General features: G+C 54.0%; 1 protein-coding gene across 1 annotated transcript in view; it reads right to left on the reverse strand.

Annotated features, from left to right (window-relative positions):
• The window catches only part of Tg (thyroglobulin), a 219,550-nt gene that overhangs the window by 166,746 nt on the left and 36,030 nt on the right, over window positions 1-16,774 (reverse strand). Inside the window, exons 14-20 of the mRNA XM_046449068.2 lie at window positions 16,143-16,255; window positions 13,936-14,038; window positions 12,810-13,010; window positions 9,283-9,495; window positions 8,432-8,586; window positions 5,027-5,183; window positions 3,310-3,534 (exon numbers count right to left, since the gene is read on the reverse strand). Coding sequence (XP_046305024.1) covers window positions 3,310-3,534; window positions 5,027-5,183; window positions 8,432-8,586; window positions 9,283-9,495; window positions 12,810-13,010; window positions 13,936-14,038; window positions 16,143-16,255 — 1,167 coding nt within the window. The remainder of the gene's footprint in view (window positions 1-3,309; window positions 3,535-5,026; window positions 5,184-8,431; window positions 8,587-9,282; window positions 9,496-12,809; window positions 13,011-13,935; window positions 14,039-16,142; window positions 16,256-16,774) is intronic.

Below are 16,774 nucleotides of genomic sequence, written 5' to 3' on the forward strand. Positions count from 1 at the left end.
AAGGAAAAGTCACTTCAGAAAAAATATTCATTGGACACTAGTTCTATTATAAGAATCTACAGTGACTAAGTGACAGTCACTGTCATACAGAATGGAAATGGAAACTCTCCACAGTTCCTCTGGGATCCTCTTTAGTTCAGGCTGCCAGCAGGTATGTCCCAGGGAAGCCCCGGGCTGTCCTCAAGGCAAAAGGGTGCACAAGACTGAGTCCCGCGGAGCAGTAAGCAAGGCCTCCACCCCACAGCAGCATTCTCCAAGGGACTCAGGGAATGGGTGTTCCCAGTGGCCCCTGAGTCACTGCCCTTGCAGAAGGCCATCTAGATGAGCCCCTCTGAGATGACATCCAGAAACCTGCTTTAACTCCAGAGGACAATGCTCTTCCTAGCCACTCACAGCTGTGCTACAGATGCGCTTCAGCAGGAAAAGAGCCAATAAAGACAGACAGAAAGATCTGAAGGGGGACTTCCCATGAACGCCTCATGGAGAAGGGAGATGTGCAAAGCAGAGAACAGCACAAAAAACTAAGAAGTGGAGGGAACTGAGCTTAAGCCTCCATGCTGCCCATGCCAGTCAACCTTGGCTGAGCTGATCATGTGCCGAGAGCTGGTTATGTGCCGGGAGCTGGTTATGTGCCAAGTACTGGTTGTGTGCCGGGAGCTGGTTAGGTGCCAGGATCTGGTTATGTACAGGGAGCTGGTTAGGTGCTGAGAGCTGATTATGTGCCAAGCACTGGTTATGTGCCAGGAGCTGGTTATGTGCTGAGGAGAGCTGGTTATGTGCTGAGAGATGTGCTCTCTCTATGTCACCTCCTGCTCAAACCCCTGTCCCATGAGGTTGGCACTTTATCCCTGTTTCTCAGATTATGACCAGTGAGGATCAGGGATGCTCCCGAGATCCCACAAGGAGAGGGGCCTAGTGCCAGGACTTGAGGCCAGGTCCATCTGACCTGGAAGACCAGTTTCCCAGCAGTGCCCACCACTGCTCACCACTGGTATCCTCATTCATACTATGGGATTAATAGCACCCCACTCTCTGGACAGAGGAATTCTAGCAAGGCCTTATGAATTAGAAGCCCACTAAAAGATATTAGATATTATAACTGACACCACAGAAAACACAGGCTTTTGTGAATTCCATTCTAGACCTTTCTAGGTTTTTTGGGGAGGTAGCTAATGGTGTGATTTACAGTCTATGAGTCAAGGCTGCAGCAGTTAAATAGCAGAATGTAGGTTTATCCTGAGCAGATATTGTCTGACAACATCCTGTGAGCTAAAGTCACATCACCTTCTGCTTTGGTAAGTCCAGGTTCATTGCAACCCACTCACATTTTTCTCCCTGTGGTGACTGAGTGGAGTCATTTAGAAAGGGTATGGGCCACACAGCAAAAAATATCTGCCATCTGGCCCTTTACAGAAAAAAGTTGTGACTCCTGCTCTAGAGAAAATATCTCCCAGGCAAAACCCTTCAGTGGGTCCCTTGCCAGGCACCAGCCTGCAGCCCCTGAGGGCTCTCTGCAGCCCTTGCCAGCTGACGCCAGCTCTGCTTCCCAGCCCCTGCAGTGGGCACACCAGCCTCTCCCCCCAAGCAAAACCGTCCTAGTTGATTCCTCTCCCATCTCCCAGTTGACAGGAACCAATCACTATTAGATCCCCAGAAGAGATCTTGAGATGAGATTTCTGGTCAGCCTGGTTATTTTAAGTGTATTTTGCACGCGCGCGCACACACACACACACACACACACACGCTCGAGTCTGACAGTATATCCCAGGAGTCTTCATGTTAAAGGCTGCAAACATGGCTGCAGTGTCTCTGGAGGACTCTCCCTCCCGGTTTCCTGTTCCTCCCACCCTGGGCAGAGGCCCCATCCAGCTAGTCAGGTGGAAAGATGGTCCACCTCACTTCACATGGGAGGAGGGCTCTGGTCTCAGAGGACCTGGGGTTACTTGTCCACTGATAGTCATCAGGCCACCTCAGGTGCCTCCCAGGACCTGCTCTGCTCTGCACAGGCAGAGCAGCCCGGGCCCAGGGCCCACTAAAGGTGCCTTATCTAATTGATGAAGGTTCAGACTCTTTTTGTGTTTGAGGGAAGATGACCTGCCACCAAGAGCTATTGTTAGAGTTAAATATTTGCACAGTCATGTTACACATTGCAAAATCCTTCATAAATGTTCATGGGAAGTTTCTGTTCTCTGTGCTGAGATTTAGAGGCATCTCAAATCCAGTGTGGGTTTAAATTTGGCCTATAATTCAAAGCCTTGTAGCTTTTGTGTTGCCACTGAAATAAATAATGGAGAAAAAATAACTGAGAACATCTCTCTTTCTTCAACTCAATAAAAATGCTTCTCCATCTCACTCCATGGGGAGGAGGCCTCCTCATCATGAAACCTTCAAAGCTTTGGTAGTAGAGAGAACAGTGGCCCCCAAAGACCTGGTAATGGACCTGGTAATGCACGAGGTAGGCTACAGCACAGAGGGGAATTAAGGTTGCAGATAGAATCGAGGTCACCAACCGACTGATCTTCTACTCCAGAGTGGCCTAGATCACCTACTATGTGTAATTTAAAATTCCTAAGTTGTAAGGAGAGGTGATTGGGGACAAAAGAGCAGCAACACTGATGCCTTTGACAATGAAGAGAGGAAACCACTAGCCAAGAAACATGGCCAACCTTGAGAACCTGGAAAAGGCACAGGCCATCACACTCCCCAGGGCCTGCAGGAAGAAGGAGACCTGCCCACGCCTCGTCCCAGCCAGCAAAGCCCACAGGGGATCCAACCCACAAAACTTGAGGTAAGGAGCTGCCTGTATTAGACCCCCAACTGTGGGGATTTGTTGGGGGAGTAACTGGAAACTACTACAGCCTGCAGTCAAGGAACCTGCAGGTGCATTCCCATGAAAATGCCTTCAAAGATTCCCATGAGCAAGAGCACAGACAACGCAAGTAAATCCCCACCAGACATCACCTCCCCACATCGTGCACGTGCAGGCTGACATGTGGCCATTTGAGCATTGTGGTGAGTGACGTAGCTATAACCAGGACATAGGGTGGACAGCGGCCTTCTTCACCCAGGCAGAGCAGCCTGAGCCCAGAGCCCAGGCTGCTTGAGAACTAGCAGAAGGGGAGGTTCCTAGTGGGCTTCTTCCTTTGCCTGCCCTCTGATGGTGGTGGCCCCGCAGAGCAGATGGCTGGCAATGTTCACCAACTAGATACACAAGTGGTTCTCCACTCCCCAGCTCCTCAGCTCCCCAGTGGCCTTTCCTGAACCTTCTGAGGCTTCCCACTAGCATTCCAGGGAGACATGTGGACCTACCACACCCCAGCAGGTCCTCGCTGGCGTTGCTGGAGGCCGACACTCGGTAGAATCCTTCCAAGCACCCAAACCGTGTCCTGGGAGAGGTGCCCAAGCGGTCTCCCTGGAGGAAGCGGATGGAAGGGTCTGCTGGGAACACCTTGGAGTCCAGATGAAGTTGGAACAGGCCACTTCGGATCAGATCTGCGAAGCGCCCAAGGAAATCCTTGCCCACTAAGGACTTTTCTGTAAGACATAGATGAGCGGGGATCACCTTGCTGCTCTCTGCAAGGCCAGGGAGTGTGGGGAGGCAGAGCCACCTACAGCATGAAAGCAGACATAGGCACATCTGCTGCCTCATTTTACAGAGGGACAAACTGAGGCCCCGGGAAGGAAACTGACTGACCCAAGGTTATATAGGAGTCAGAAGCACAAGTAGGACCTCAAGCCACAACCCAGGTCTTGAGCTCCTGTCACTTCTGTGGCACCAACATGACCCATGTTGGTACAGGGTAGCCTGTCTCAGTCACTGCTCCAGATACTCAGCCACCAACATCTCTAGAAAGGCACCCACCCAAGCCCCAGTTTTCACATCTGCAAAGCAGGCAAGGGGACACCTCTCCTATAGTGGTGAGGGGACCCTGTGAAGGGGTCACCCCAAGGAAGGCAGGGCCTGCGGAGGCCATGTGCCCTCTGCTTCAGAGTTCAGCTGGAGGCCAGGGAGGCCTTCAGCCTCCAGCGCCTCTTCCCTAGGAAGAAAGCAGGTGAGTGTCACATGTGGAGCTGGGTTGCACCCCAGAGATGTTCGTGCTGCAGCGGGCAACTGGAAAGCCAGCCCTTGGCCTGAAACCACAGTCCACTGTCCTCACACTGAAGCCAGGGATAAATGTTTCATGCTTTTGCAGTTTGCACATACACCAGTTATCCAGGACTCTTTAGAGGAAGGAGGATGGGACCCTAATTCATAATGCTCTTGGGGTGAGGGAGATACTTTTCACACAGGGATTATTTCCATGAGGACAAAGGAGGGCAGGAGAGTGACAGAGCTGTGCTCCTGCATCATGCCCAGGCAAAGTTTTCCAGAAGTTTCTTCCTCCGGGACAGAGGGCAAATTCTAGCTAGCCATGACCCTAGGTGTTGGCCACTAGATGGTAGAAGAGAGCTCACCTCCAGCCTGGTTAGAAAGGTGTGGATTGTTTCCTTTCTCACCAGAAAGCTCGGAGCTAAACACAGCGCATGCTCCCAGTAGCTGCCCTACAACCCGTTCTGTCCTTCCTAAGCCTTGCCACTCTCTCAGTTGGTCCCATCTTAACAGCCTGTTTTAAATAGTGACAGTGGTCTGAGATGTTTTATCATTGGAAGTAGGTGGGACAGAAATGACAGCCAATGAAGACTCCCTCCCCTACCCCATGCCCCTTCTCACTGTCCCGCTCTCTGCACAGACACTGAGGAGAATTTCCCCTCAGGCTTAATGTAGATGTTATTATTTGTTATAATTTGATGCCAGAAGCCAGTTAGGCTTGGGTAGTTGGTTCCATTCAACCCTAGTAAGCTCTTGACTAGAACTCATGAGCCTGACATGCTTGTGAACACTCAGCTCCTGCCTGGCCATGTACATCAATAACTCTCCTCACCATCACAGGAAGGTGCATGGGCTTCACCAGCTCCCTTTAGAGATGAGGAAACTGTCACTCAGAGAGGCCTCGTGGCTTTGAGGCAGCAGTGCAGAAAAACATACCAACGTCATGTAAATCAGGAAGAGAGGCCACTGGGATGTCCTCAAGCTGAGATTTCCAAGTGACATTCACTCCTAGACGATCTGCAGCCAGACACCCCACCTGCACTGAGGAGTCCGTGCAGGCAGGACTGGAGAGCAGCGTCCCGTATGTCTTCACCTGTGGGGAGAGCAATGGGTTCCATTCAGAGTAGGAAGGAAGTTGGCCAAGAGCTAACGCTAGGGGCCCAAACAGGCTTGCGTCACTTCCTACACTCCTCCAACACCTTGCTCAGGCATGAGGCATTAGCAAGCCCCTCTCCCTCCCCTAGGAAATGAGGTTTGGTGATTGAATGAGCTGCCCTGGTCACACAGCCTACATAGGTGTGAGTGGCAGAAGAGCCAGGCTCTGGGCCAGAAGCCCAGCCTCTCCTAACTCCTGTCACAGTGTTTAATTGGTGTCCCAGGCTCTGCCAGCTCTGAAAATGTCTTCACCATGAACTCACCCAGCAGGGCACACACCCCTCAACTTGAACCCCATGGCACCCACTGCTCCTTCTTTTGACTATGGAGCCCCTTATTCCCTTCCAGCCTGATTTTGAGCACACCAGGCCTGTGGAATGGCTGTGAATGGAGGGACCACAGTCTCCTCCAGTCCCAGGGAGCAGGCAGAGGTGTGAGGCCTGCTGGCCCAAGGACAGGGCCTGGCATTAGTCCAGGGTCAAACACAAGCTGCATCTTTCCCTCTTCACATTGTCCTCTTTGAAAGTGGGTCTTAGTCTGTCCTGGCTGCTATAACAAAAGGCCGTAGACACCTGAAAATGGTGAAGACAACTGGAATTTATTTATTAGGTTCTGGCATGGGGGCTGGCAAGGCCAAGATCAATGTGCCAGCAGATCCAGTGAGGACCCTCTTCATTAGTGACCCCTTTCCCTGGGCCCTGAGGTGGTGAAAGGCCAGGGATCTCTCTAGGTCACTTTCACACAGGCTCTGACCCCACTCAGAGTCCTGCCGCCTCATGACCTGGTCACCTCCGATTGCCCTGCCTCCTCACATACCACCTCAGCTCTTGGGGGGGGGGGGTGAGACTTCAACATGTGGATTGGGGGGACTACAAACAGACTACTGCCACAGATAATAGCATCTATACTAAGCCTGAGGGGAAGTTCACTTATGCAAAGCTTGGCATCTAGAAGGTGAGTGAGAAGGTGGGTGTCTGGGGAAAGCTTCTCGGAGGAAAGTGAAGCTGTCACCCATCAGAAATCAGAGTGAGCTGGTGAGTGACATCTCGCCCAGTGCAGAATAAGCCCACTGTCCTACCCACAGCCAACAAGGAACTGAAAGACATGCAGGCTCTAGGTAGGTCCTCCCTCTTGGCACCCACCCGCCCGGCTCCTCCATTCTACAGCTCATGCTAAGTGTGCTTCTATCAAAGGAGCTCAGCCTTCCTATTTATTCTGGGGGTTCCTCTTCCCCCCATCCCTAGGCCTCAGTCCTCTCCAATAACATCATCCTGGAAGGGCATCTCTGACATATTCCCATCTTTCCTCCTCCCTCCCCTACCCACCCTGAGTTATTTCTCTTCCTGTCTCTTCCCATCCCAGTGTTCACTGTCAAGGACCCTGGACTCAGTTCCAAAGGGTGAAGAAGTGATCTGACCCACTGAACCCTGAAGAAGATGCTCCCTTGGCCCCAACTCCAGCCAGGCTCCTTTGAGCCCTCCGCCTGGTCCTTGACCTTGACCTGTGAAGATGTGAACAAACATAGCAGAAGTTCCAATGGCTCAAGGTCACACCTGCAGGATGACCCCCATCCCTCCCTTAAAGTGCCTGCCCAGAAAACTCAGGGCTGCCAAGAGAACATTCTGTTTGGTCCAGTTGATATCTGAAGACAGGGCCCTGTGTCCAGCTTCCAGGGGAGGGCAGGAGCCCATTGCAGTGAGAGCCAGCTGGCAGTCCCAGAGTGGGTCCACATGGACACCCCCTTCCCACTCCTCATGATTGTTCACTTCCCTTCTGCTGAGCCCCATTTGCTCCTCCCTGTTCCTGCATTTTCCCTTTCAAATGCCAGTCACCCTGGCCAAGCTGAAGTCCAGTCCAGCTCACGCTACACCCCTTCCTACTGCAGAGCTGCGTTACACTCTGCCCTAGCACTTTAATTCATGTCTAGATTTGATTGTCTTTGACAGTCCTCATACCAAAACCATGCCTGGCCTTTAACAGGCGATCTCACATTTGTAACACAGAAGAAAGAGAAAGGGAGAGAGAGAGAGGGAGGGGGAGGGAGGGAAGGAGGAAAGAAAGGAAAGGAAGGAAGAGAAGGAAAGAAGAAAGAAAGAGGGAAAGCTAGCTAGCTAGATAAGAATAGTGAAAGAGTGAAGGCAGAACTGGACCCACTAGGCTGTGGGAAACCTTGGGCAATCCATTCACCTTCTATAGGCCTTGGTCACTTAGAAGGCTAATGGCACCCACGGAGCAGGATGCCAGCAAGGTCAGCAGTCAGGAATGTGGAGCTCCCAGAATGGGGCCAGGAACACGTCAGTGCTCTCAAAATTAATATTGTTAAGTGTATTTCTTTGGAGAAAAGGATAAAATCTATTCACAGTTCCATTTGTTTTAAAATAAATACTGTCTTTTGTGAAAATACGTTTTTGACAAAATTCTTAACCTGAAATGCCAAACCTGAGCTGTTTTAATGATTTGGCAAACTCTGAACAGAAAGACTTTTGACTGGGTGAATTTTAAAGACTCGCTCCATGAACATTTGAGACTTCAGACCAGCAAAGCCCTTGTGTACAGCACAGCTGGAAAACCCGTCACTGTGACCAAGGGCTGCCTTGCAGGCAGCACCTAACACTCTCCTTCCAGGGAGCCTACAGTACTCCTTGTGGCTTGTCAAGGCACACATCTGGCTCCTGGTGCCGAGTGCATTGTGACATTTTAGCTTTCTTGTCCCTGGGTCCCCAGGCTCTTTCCCCATGGGGATGGCAGTACTGCATGGTCACCACAACTCTGCTCATGTCAGCCAACCTGCAGCCACCATCTCCAGCTATGTGACTCTGGGCCAATTATTGTAGCTCTCCGGTCTTTGCTCTCCTCATCTACAAAGTGGCAATGATAAGAGGGTCCCTATGATGATCACTTGGCTAACCTACAGCACAGGAAGCAGGGTGCCTTGCAGAGGGTGAATGCACACACTGGACATCTTAACACAGAAAGAACAGCCAAGACAAGGTGGCTTCCACCTCTGCCACAATGTTTTTAACCTTGGCCAAATTTCTCTCCAGGTCTCAATCCCAGTTTGCCCAAGGAGTAAACTGAAGGAGGGTTGAATCTGAACCAGAGGTTCATTGGAGCCTGGAGGAGGTTCCCTGTCAAGGACCCTGTGCCCAGCCCAAGCTCTCACTGTAGGGAAGGCCAGGCGCTCACCTGGAGCTGGCAGAAACCACGGGCCTTCAGCTCGTCCAGCAGGAAGACCTGGAAAGCCGGCAGCAAGCCTGAGTAGTCAGCACTGCACAGCTTCCCCGGCGGGAGCTGGAGCTGGAAGTGTGCTTGGCTCTGGATGGTCTGCCACAGCTGAGGCCCTGCACGGCACAGGGGTCAGCAGGAGAGGCCCCGAGACCCCTCCCCTCTACAGAGGTAGCTCTCCTCATCAAGCTTAAAATACACAAGGGTCTCGGTTCTGTTCTGCAGCCTCAGAACCCAAACACTCCCCAACATGAGGGCTGGCCTCCGAAATACTGACCACCCTCACAGCAAGCCCTGCCTCCGTCTCTAAATCAGGGTGCTTTAGAGGGTCCTGGCAAGATTCTCTTTGGAAAATGTTCCCACCTGGGCAGGGTGCAGGCCCCTGGCCCTACCAGGCATTAGCCCTGGAGGTCTGGGTGGGCCTGGAGGACAGGGCGGGGGGGCAGAGCCCCTCTAGAGGCAGGAGGAGCACCTGTGAGCAACCAACCCTACCACCCCCGTGGGGCCCCGCCTGCTAAACACTGGTCCTTAATCCAGGATGCCCAGGAGAGCTGGAATGGAGGCAATTCTCTCAAGGAGCAGAGAAGCCACACATGGCTCCAGAGCAGCCTCAGGTGAAGCCCAAGCATCTCCCCTTCCAGAAGAAAATGCTCCCCAGGCCCTCACTCCTGCTCCTGTTGCCACCTGGCCTACCGGGAGAAGGCCACATTTGGGGGTGGGACAAGAATCAGCCCCACATTCACCTTCCAGCCCTCACTCAGCACTGGCCCTGGGAGCTAGTGGGGTGCAGGACAGACATCGGGGCCACTCACGCTGGCAGGCCCGGGGCGGTGGAGGCTGTGTCACCCAGCGATGGCTGTCCAGGCTGCATACCAGTGGCCCCAGGGCAAAGGCGCTCCGGAAGCCCTGGCGGCAGAGCACCTGGCACTGCTGCTCGGCAGCTCCCCCTGGGCCCGAGGGTCCCTCACAGAGGATCACTCCACCAGCCACCTCCAACCCAGAGAAGGGCAGGGGGCACTGTGGGCCTGCAGGGTGGAGAGAGGAGAGGAACACTGAGGCACCTGCGGCTCTGGCCCTGCTCAGCCAGCCGCCCTTCCTCCTGCCCCTGCCCACTGCTGGCCCGGCCTGCACATTCTGCCCTCTCAGCCCTCCTGGGCCAGCTTTATCAGGTGGCTGGGCGCACCCTCTCGGCACAGGCACTCTCGCCCTTCTTCCCTCCCGAAGCCCAGTGACCACCCACCCATCTTCCCCAGCCTACAGCGCATGCGACCCCTGCTTCGGCACCTTGAGCCCAAGGAGTGGCACCCTCAGTCCCCAACTGCCCCAAGACAGAAGCACGGCGGCCCTCGTGCTGGGTCCCATGTCCACAGCAAAGCCTGTGGCTCAGGCCTTCCCAACATCCCTCCAGCCCCACTGCCAGGTCCCCCAGTTAGAGCAGACCCCAGCCCCACTTCTGCCTGGGATTCCTTTCTATGGTCCAGGGTCAGCGCAGCTCCTTCCCCGGGAGCCCCAGGCCCTGGTGTGGACCTGCATCCTGTCCGCTATTCCAGATCTTTGGTACCTGTACCCTGGGCTTCTCGGGGGATTGGGTCCTTGGGGAGAAGGAAGGCTTCCCTCTGTTCACCCGGGTCTCAGCTAGATGCCGCCCCAACAGTTCAGTAGGGATGTGTTAAATAAAGGGGTGAATGAGCCCATGAGGGAGCAAACACACTCAATGTGGCGATTTCACATGTGATTAGAGATTTAGTTAATCACTAGACCTCAGTGTTGCTGCCAGAATATGTCGGTCTTTAAAATCTGCAGTGTAAGTGTGACAGACAGCAGGGGCCCCAGAGGCAGGGCTCCAAGACCTGAGAGACACAGCTCCATCTCTGGGCATGGCCTGATTTTTATTCCAACAAGAACATTGGCCTCTGGCCAAGATCCTGAGCTGTGACCTGCTGTGATCTGGTTGAGCTGCTTCTTACCACATGCTGTGGGGCCAGCTTGCCAGGAAGTGAGTCTGGCTCTATCACTTATTAGCTAAATTCCCTGGAGCAAGTCAGCTGCTTCTCTATGACTCTGTTTCCTCAAAATAGTGAGAAGAACAGTAATGCCTACCTCCTAGAGGAAGCAGTTATTTAAAAACAACTTATGGGGCACTCATTCTGTGCTAGGTGTACTATGAAAAACTTTGCAAACATTAGCTCATGTAATTCTTCCCACAGCCCCATGGGTTAGGCCCCATTGTCTGTATTTCAGGGTGTGGAGACTGAGGCACAGAGGGTGAGTACCTTGCCTCCATCAGAGAGCTGCTGTGTGGACCCATGTCCTCAGCTCTGTACAAGCATATTCATTAAGTGTACTAGCAATCCCAGTGCTAAGCAGTGTAGAGATGACCTCAATTAGTCCTCACAGCGACTCAGAAATAACTACTATTGAAAAACCAAGGTCCAGGGAGCTTAAGGGGCTAGCTCCAGGTCTCTAGCCCATGAGTGGGGAGCGGACACATAAGTACTGCCGTCTGCCTCCAACTCTGAGCTTCCTCCACCAGGCTCTGCCACAAGTCAGGAGGCGGCTTCAGGGACTCACATCTGAGCCCTCTTCACTGTGAGCACAGGGAACCTCGAGCCTAATGACACCAGGAACCCAGGACTGTTCCTCTTCCCTGGGCCTGAATGAATGGTTTTTTGGCCCTGGATGACATGATCAGGAGTCCAGGGCACTAGGAACTTGGAAGGAATATGGGCGATATCTCTAGGTCCCATCACGTTAAATCACACAGCTTTCCCCAGCTGACTCCCTCAACTGAGGCAATCTGAAGAGACCAGACAGAGCTGCTGTTCCTGCCACCTCCCACCAAGTTATTTCCCACCCCATCTAGACTTCAGACTCAGACCCAAGGCCATCAGGAGCCAGAGGAGCAGATAAGGACACACTCCATTGCCGGTGCCACAGTTAAGCCCTTGTAACCATTCACACCACGGCCCTGAACTATTCAGCAGATGAAGGAGACCTGCTCAGCGACAGGAAAAGAAGATAAAGTGCCTCTTCCCTCATTTCTTTTTCATCTTCCACACCATCAATAAGTGACCTTCCTGAGCCTGCCTCCTGTCCTCTCCTACAGCTGTATAACACAGAGTCAGCCAGCCGGACCCCTAGCTAAATTCTGGTTGCTTTCTTTCAATGTGTGACTTGGCCATGTCCATAAACCTCTCTAGCCTCAGTTTCGCCATCTGTAAAATGAGGAGAGAAGAGTGCTCTATTTGCCTGCATCATTCAAAGGCAAAAATAAAATGAGGGGTGTGAAAAGCACCTTTAGCAGGCATAAATAAGTCTCTGCCTGCTACCACTCCTAGATGGCCCCGCAGAGTGAATTTTGGCTGTGCTTGACTGAAAGCCCATCCTGCTCCCCCCTCCTATCTCAGAAGAACATCTCACTGAGCACCTGCTAGGTACCCCATTGGTGGCAGCTGTCGAGGGCCATGGAGATGAGTGTGAAGAGGGCCACTGTGTACACAAGGAGAAAACAGGGAGGAAGCACCTAGGAGAGCCTGGGGCACAGCTCCAGGGTGGGAAGGAGAGAGGATGAGGGAAAGTAGGCTCTTCCCCACCCACTGCAGCCTCCTTCACAGGGGCAGCCAGGGCCTGCTCGACCTGCTTACAGCTCTGCTCCAAAATGGTGCTTAGGGATTGGAAAATGTAAAGTAAACAAGCAAACAATGAGCACAGCAAAAGAAGTGAACTGCCGTAAAAGCAGGATCTTGTACAGCAGCATTCCTCGACCCTGCGGGCCTCATCTCCCCAATATGTAACAGATATTTCTAATGTCTCCATTTCCTGGAATGAAATTCACAGGTAGTCTCACTCACAAGCTCCTGAAAATGTTTAAATGATTGTGATGTCCCATGAGTACACTTTAATATCTAATAATGTATTTCAGTATTCTAACATAGTCAGGTGATGTTTCTTTCAGTATTTGATATTCAAATGATTTTTTAAACTAGAGGTAAAAATTAACAAGTCAACAACTCCACAGACACCTCATGCCCCTGTGGGGTGCATCCATCCTGAGGTCCTGCAATCAGGTTCCCTCCTCTGACAGGGACAAAGAGTCCTCCTTGGGTCAGCAACAGAGCTTCCTGGGCACCAGCTCTGGAGAGTCCCTGGCCAGGCACTTCCCAGCTTCAGTCCCATGGAGCATTTCCAGGAAGTGGGCATAATTTCCCCGTGGTGGCACTCAGTCTCTAGGGCCCTCTTGCGCTTCCTTCCCACTCCCATCCCCATGGCCTCACTTCCTGGAGCCCTACCTGTGAGTGAGGGTGACATGTGCAGAGATGGTCCAAGGGGCGGAACTTACTTTCACAGGCGGGCTGGCTGCCCACCACGCGGGTCCCGGGCACCTCCTCTCCACTCTCCAGCACACACCAGCAGCTGCCCTGAGTCGGGTCACACTGCACTGGGGAAAAGCCCCCATCCTGTGTCCTGCAGGCTGGGACGTAGCCTGGGCCGATGGCCCTGGAGAGGGCTCCACTCCTGAGGACTTCACAGAGGCCTGGGCCTGGACAAAGACACAAGTCAGGTGGGGCAGGCTCATGGCTCCTGCTCCCTGTTTGGGCACATCAACGAAAGCTCCCTGCCACCCACTGCCATCCCGCCAACCCGCCTGCAGGACTCCCAGGGTTTACACTCTCCCCTCATCTGTCCTCAAGGTGCTTAGGACCTTAAAGGAGAGGTAGGTGAGGGGCCAGGACAGTTCAGTGAGACGAGGGTGACAAGTGTGGAGTGCGGCAAGCACTGAGAGGCCACAAAGGGCTCCAGAGGGAAGGCTGGCAGGTGCGTGAGGGTCAGCCAGGGGTGTGTGCCAGGGGACACGCTGTGGGCAGCAGAGCCGGGCCTAAAGAAGCTCCTGGGGAGACAGCATCCGCCCTCTCCCAGGTCTGACAGAACTGATCACAATCAGGGCCCACGGCAAAGGTGAGGAGGAGCGTGAGAACCAAAGAAGGCAGGAGGGAGCCAGGGTGTGGGCCCTGGGCCATGCCAAAGGCCCATCTGGCCCCGAGGGCCACGAAGCATCCTTGGTCTCTGGCAGATGGGGGACATCAGCAGCTTGCCCTTCAGGCACACCCCTGGTCTCCCCTGTGGAAGCCAGGCTGCCTGGCTAGGCTGAAAGCCTGGGGCCAGGTGCAGCCCACTGTGCGTCAGGCCCTGCAGTGGCCACCCCAAGAGCACCAGTGCCCCTGTGACCGGGGCAGTTCTGGGTGGGCTTCCCCGCCACAAAGCCCAGCCACTCTCTGCTGCACTGGCTTCTCCGACAGCGGGTAAGACCCCCCTTCCCCTGGGGAGAAAACTGGGTGGGTGAGGTCCCAGCCATGTGCCTACAGCTACGGAAGCACCAGGGCTGGGACAGGACCCAGGTCTGGGGACTGCACACCCAGCGCTCAGTGGGGAGGTAGAGAGGTGACAAGAGGGGGACAACTACTCACACTGGCCACTGCTGCTCATGCCAGGTGACAATTCTTCTCCTGATGCCGGGTGCACACACGTGGGGCGCCCCTCGGTCTCCTGCAGCCTGGCATATTCTCCTGTCTGAGACAAAGCCAAGGTCACAGCACTGAGCAGTGCTTTGCAGTCCGCCTATGGGTGGGTGGAGGTCTGTAGGAGGGCCCTCCCCAAACACCGACCACGGCCTCTCCTAGCAGAGAAGGGCATTCTGCTCGGGAGGTCACTACCTGCTTCTGTTCCTGCACGTCCACAGTGGAGCTGATGGTTAAATGGAGCTGATGGTTACAACAACCCCACAAGGCAAGGATGTCATTACCCCTCTGAGGCTGGGGACCAATTCTGGTGACTCTTTATCCCAGAGGGGAGGGAATGGAGCAGGGCCTGGGGCTGGTTGAGTGACAGGTCGGGCCCAGGGCCCCAATCCTTCTAGCCCCTGAGCCCTCACTCTCCTGAACCAACCCCGCCACTGCAGAAGTGATTTTTACACAGGAACCCTGGGGAAGGCCTGAGTATCTGACTGGAAATAAAGATGCCATCCAAGGAAACTACCAGCACTCATCTGGGTAGGACCCAGAGTAGCATCCCGGGATCAGCCCTTCTTCCTCACTGCCCCAGACCAGCTGGGACCCTGGCACGCCTCTTCACACAATCAGAGCCTCAGTTCCCTACCTCAGAAGACAGGAGGAGAGGGCCCCGCATGCATGGGGCCAAAGCCACAAGCAGAAACCTGGGGAGGCCTGGACTGCACCTGCAGCACTTCCTTCAGGGCTCCCTGACCACAGAGAGTCCCCTGCCCACGACTGTGGCCCCCAGCGCCATCCGAAGTGCTCTGGGGAGAGGCGTTTCCTGGCTGCTGCTGGTTCCCCTAGTATTTGTTGCTACTTTTTCACTTACAATCTGCTGTGCCTGGTTTGCCAACAAGCAATGACAATGACATGGCATCTGACATTTGCCAAGACTGGAACCACGAGGCTCGTGGTGTGCTCCCATCCACCCACTCCTGGTGCCATTTGTACCCACACAGCACCTGGGGAGGGAGGACCCCTACTGTCCTCACTCTCCAGAGAGAGGCCCAGAGAGATCAGGTGACGAGCCTCTGGTCACACAGCTTGAAAGCTGCAGAGGTAAGACTCCAACCCAAGCAAATGTTTGAGAAAATCATGGTTATCAGGCTTAAAACTGAGGACATTCTGGCCATGAGCTTGACTCTACCTAGGGGCAGGCTACAGACATGGCATTCCGTTTGGGCGGGGAGAGCCTTGGGTGCTGTTTATCGGCACAGCCCTGCTCCAGGGCTGCACATGAGAACCACTGGGTCCCAGGGTGACCAGGCCGTGTGCTGGAATCAGGTTGCCCATCTCAGGAGCTGTGCTTCCACCTTCCCTCCCTCATGAGCATCAGTGCCGGGACAAGGAGCAGGGCCCGTTGTTAGCCAAGTCAAAAGACTTCACCATGTTGCTGATTCTCTGCAAACTCACTCATAATTGAGCCATGTTCACAGTGGTCAATAACGATAAGGAAATCTGCTCGGCACTTTCAGCCTGTGCTATGCCGATCATCTCACTTTCTGGAAGCCCCTGGGGCTGAGTAGAGCAAGCAGTGGTGTCCCATAACTCCTACCTTAGGGGAAAGAAACAGGGGCACAGGTGTTTCTATCACCTGGCAGGTAAGGGTGGGATTCCAGGCATAAACTCTTTCTCTGGGAGCTTTTGTCAGTGCTTCTGTCAATCGTCATGGTCATCCAGGAAGCTGGGAAGTGCAGGGGATGAAGCCCCAGTGCAGGGCCCTGTGCCAGTAAACAGCACCCAAGGGTGGGAACCTGAGGAACCCAGGGATCTGGCCCAGAGGACTCCAGGAAACACAAGGTAGCAGTTGTACAGGTGCTTGGTCATCCTCAAACACTTTTCATGAGAAATATTTCCTCAAATCAATCCCAGTACAAGACAGAACAAAATGTGGCCTAATTTTATATTTAAAAAAAAAAAAGCCACTGGAGCACAGAGAAGGTAACTAAGTTGCCTAAGGACACACCGTCAGGGTCTACTAGGCCCACGGCAAATACCCAGGCTCAAGATTCCTTATGAGTCTTTAATGAAGCCAGATTAGCTGAAAAGTAGAAGAGCCATCTTCGACCAGAGGAGGTGAGCTCTGCCTCCTTGCTCACTCTCCTGAGCCCTCAGAGCCTCACCTCTAGGCAGGTGGGGGTGAACAGGTCTTCCGGAGATGGGTTTTCTTGGGATACAGCTTGTTTCCAACCGGAAAGCAGCCCGTTGGCTAGAGACGTCTCACAGGTGGAGGGGCCTGTGGGAGTAGCGGGTTGGCTGGGATCACCAAGGCAAGGCAGCAGCCCTGGCTGACTCCAGGTTTCAGAGGTGGCATCGAGGGAGGAGGTTCCCTTCACAGAGAGCTGGAAGCTCATGACATGTGCCACTTTTGAGATGTCAAGGGCCATTGATGGCACAGGGCTGGCACTCGGGGGAACAGGCAGGGACCGCAGGTACAGATGAGAGTAGGAGATGAAGCCAGGGAAGTGACTGAACTGCCCCATGCGCAGCGTGTAGGAATAGAGCCAGGCTCCTTCCTGCTCCTGCTCCCAGCCCGTCCCTCCACCCGCCCATCCAGGAGCAACCACCAGGAAGTTCTTCCCAACTTGTCACCCTTCAGCACTAGCCCTGGCCCTGGGGTCTTGGGGAAATGTGTCTGGTTGTGCTCAGGGGTAGGTCTGAAGGGCTGGCCCATGGAGCCACCCCACGCGTGAGTGACCACAGCTGGCTCCATCAGCCTAGCCTGCTGGGCTGGGGCTAGACAGTCCTGGGCTTC

The sequence above is a fragment of the Marmota monax genome, unplaced genomic scaffold (genome assembly GCF_021218885.2).
Source record: "Marmota monax isolate L192 unplaced genomic scaffold, Marmota_monax_Labrador192_F-V1.1 WCK01_AAM20220418_F8-fsc00073, whole genome shotgun sequence".
In the NCBI taxonomy this organism is placed as follows: Eukaryota; Metazoa; Chordata; class Mammalia; order Rodentia; family Sciuridae; genus Marmota; species Marmota monax.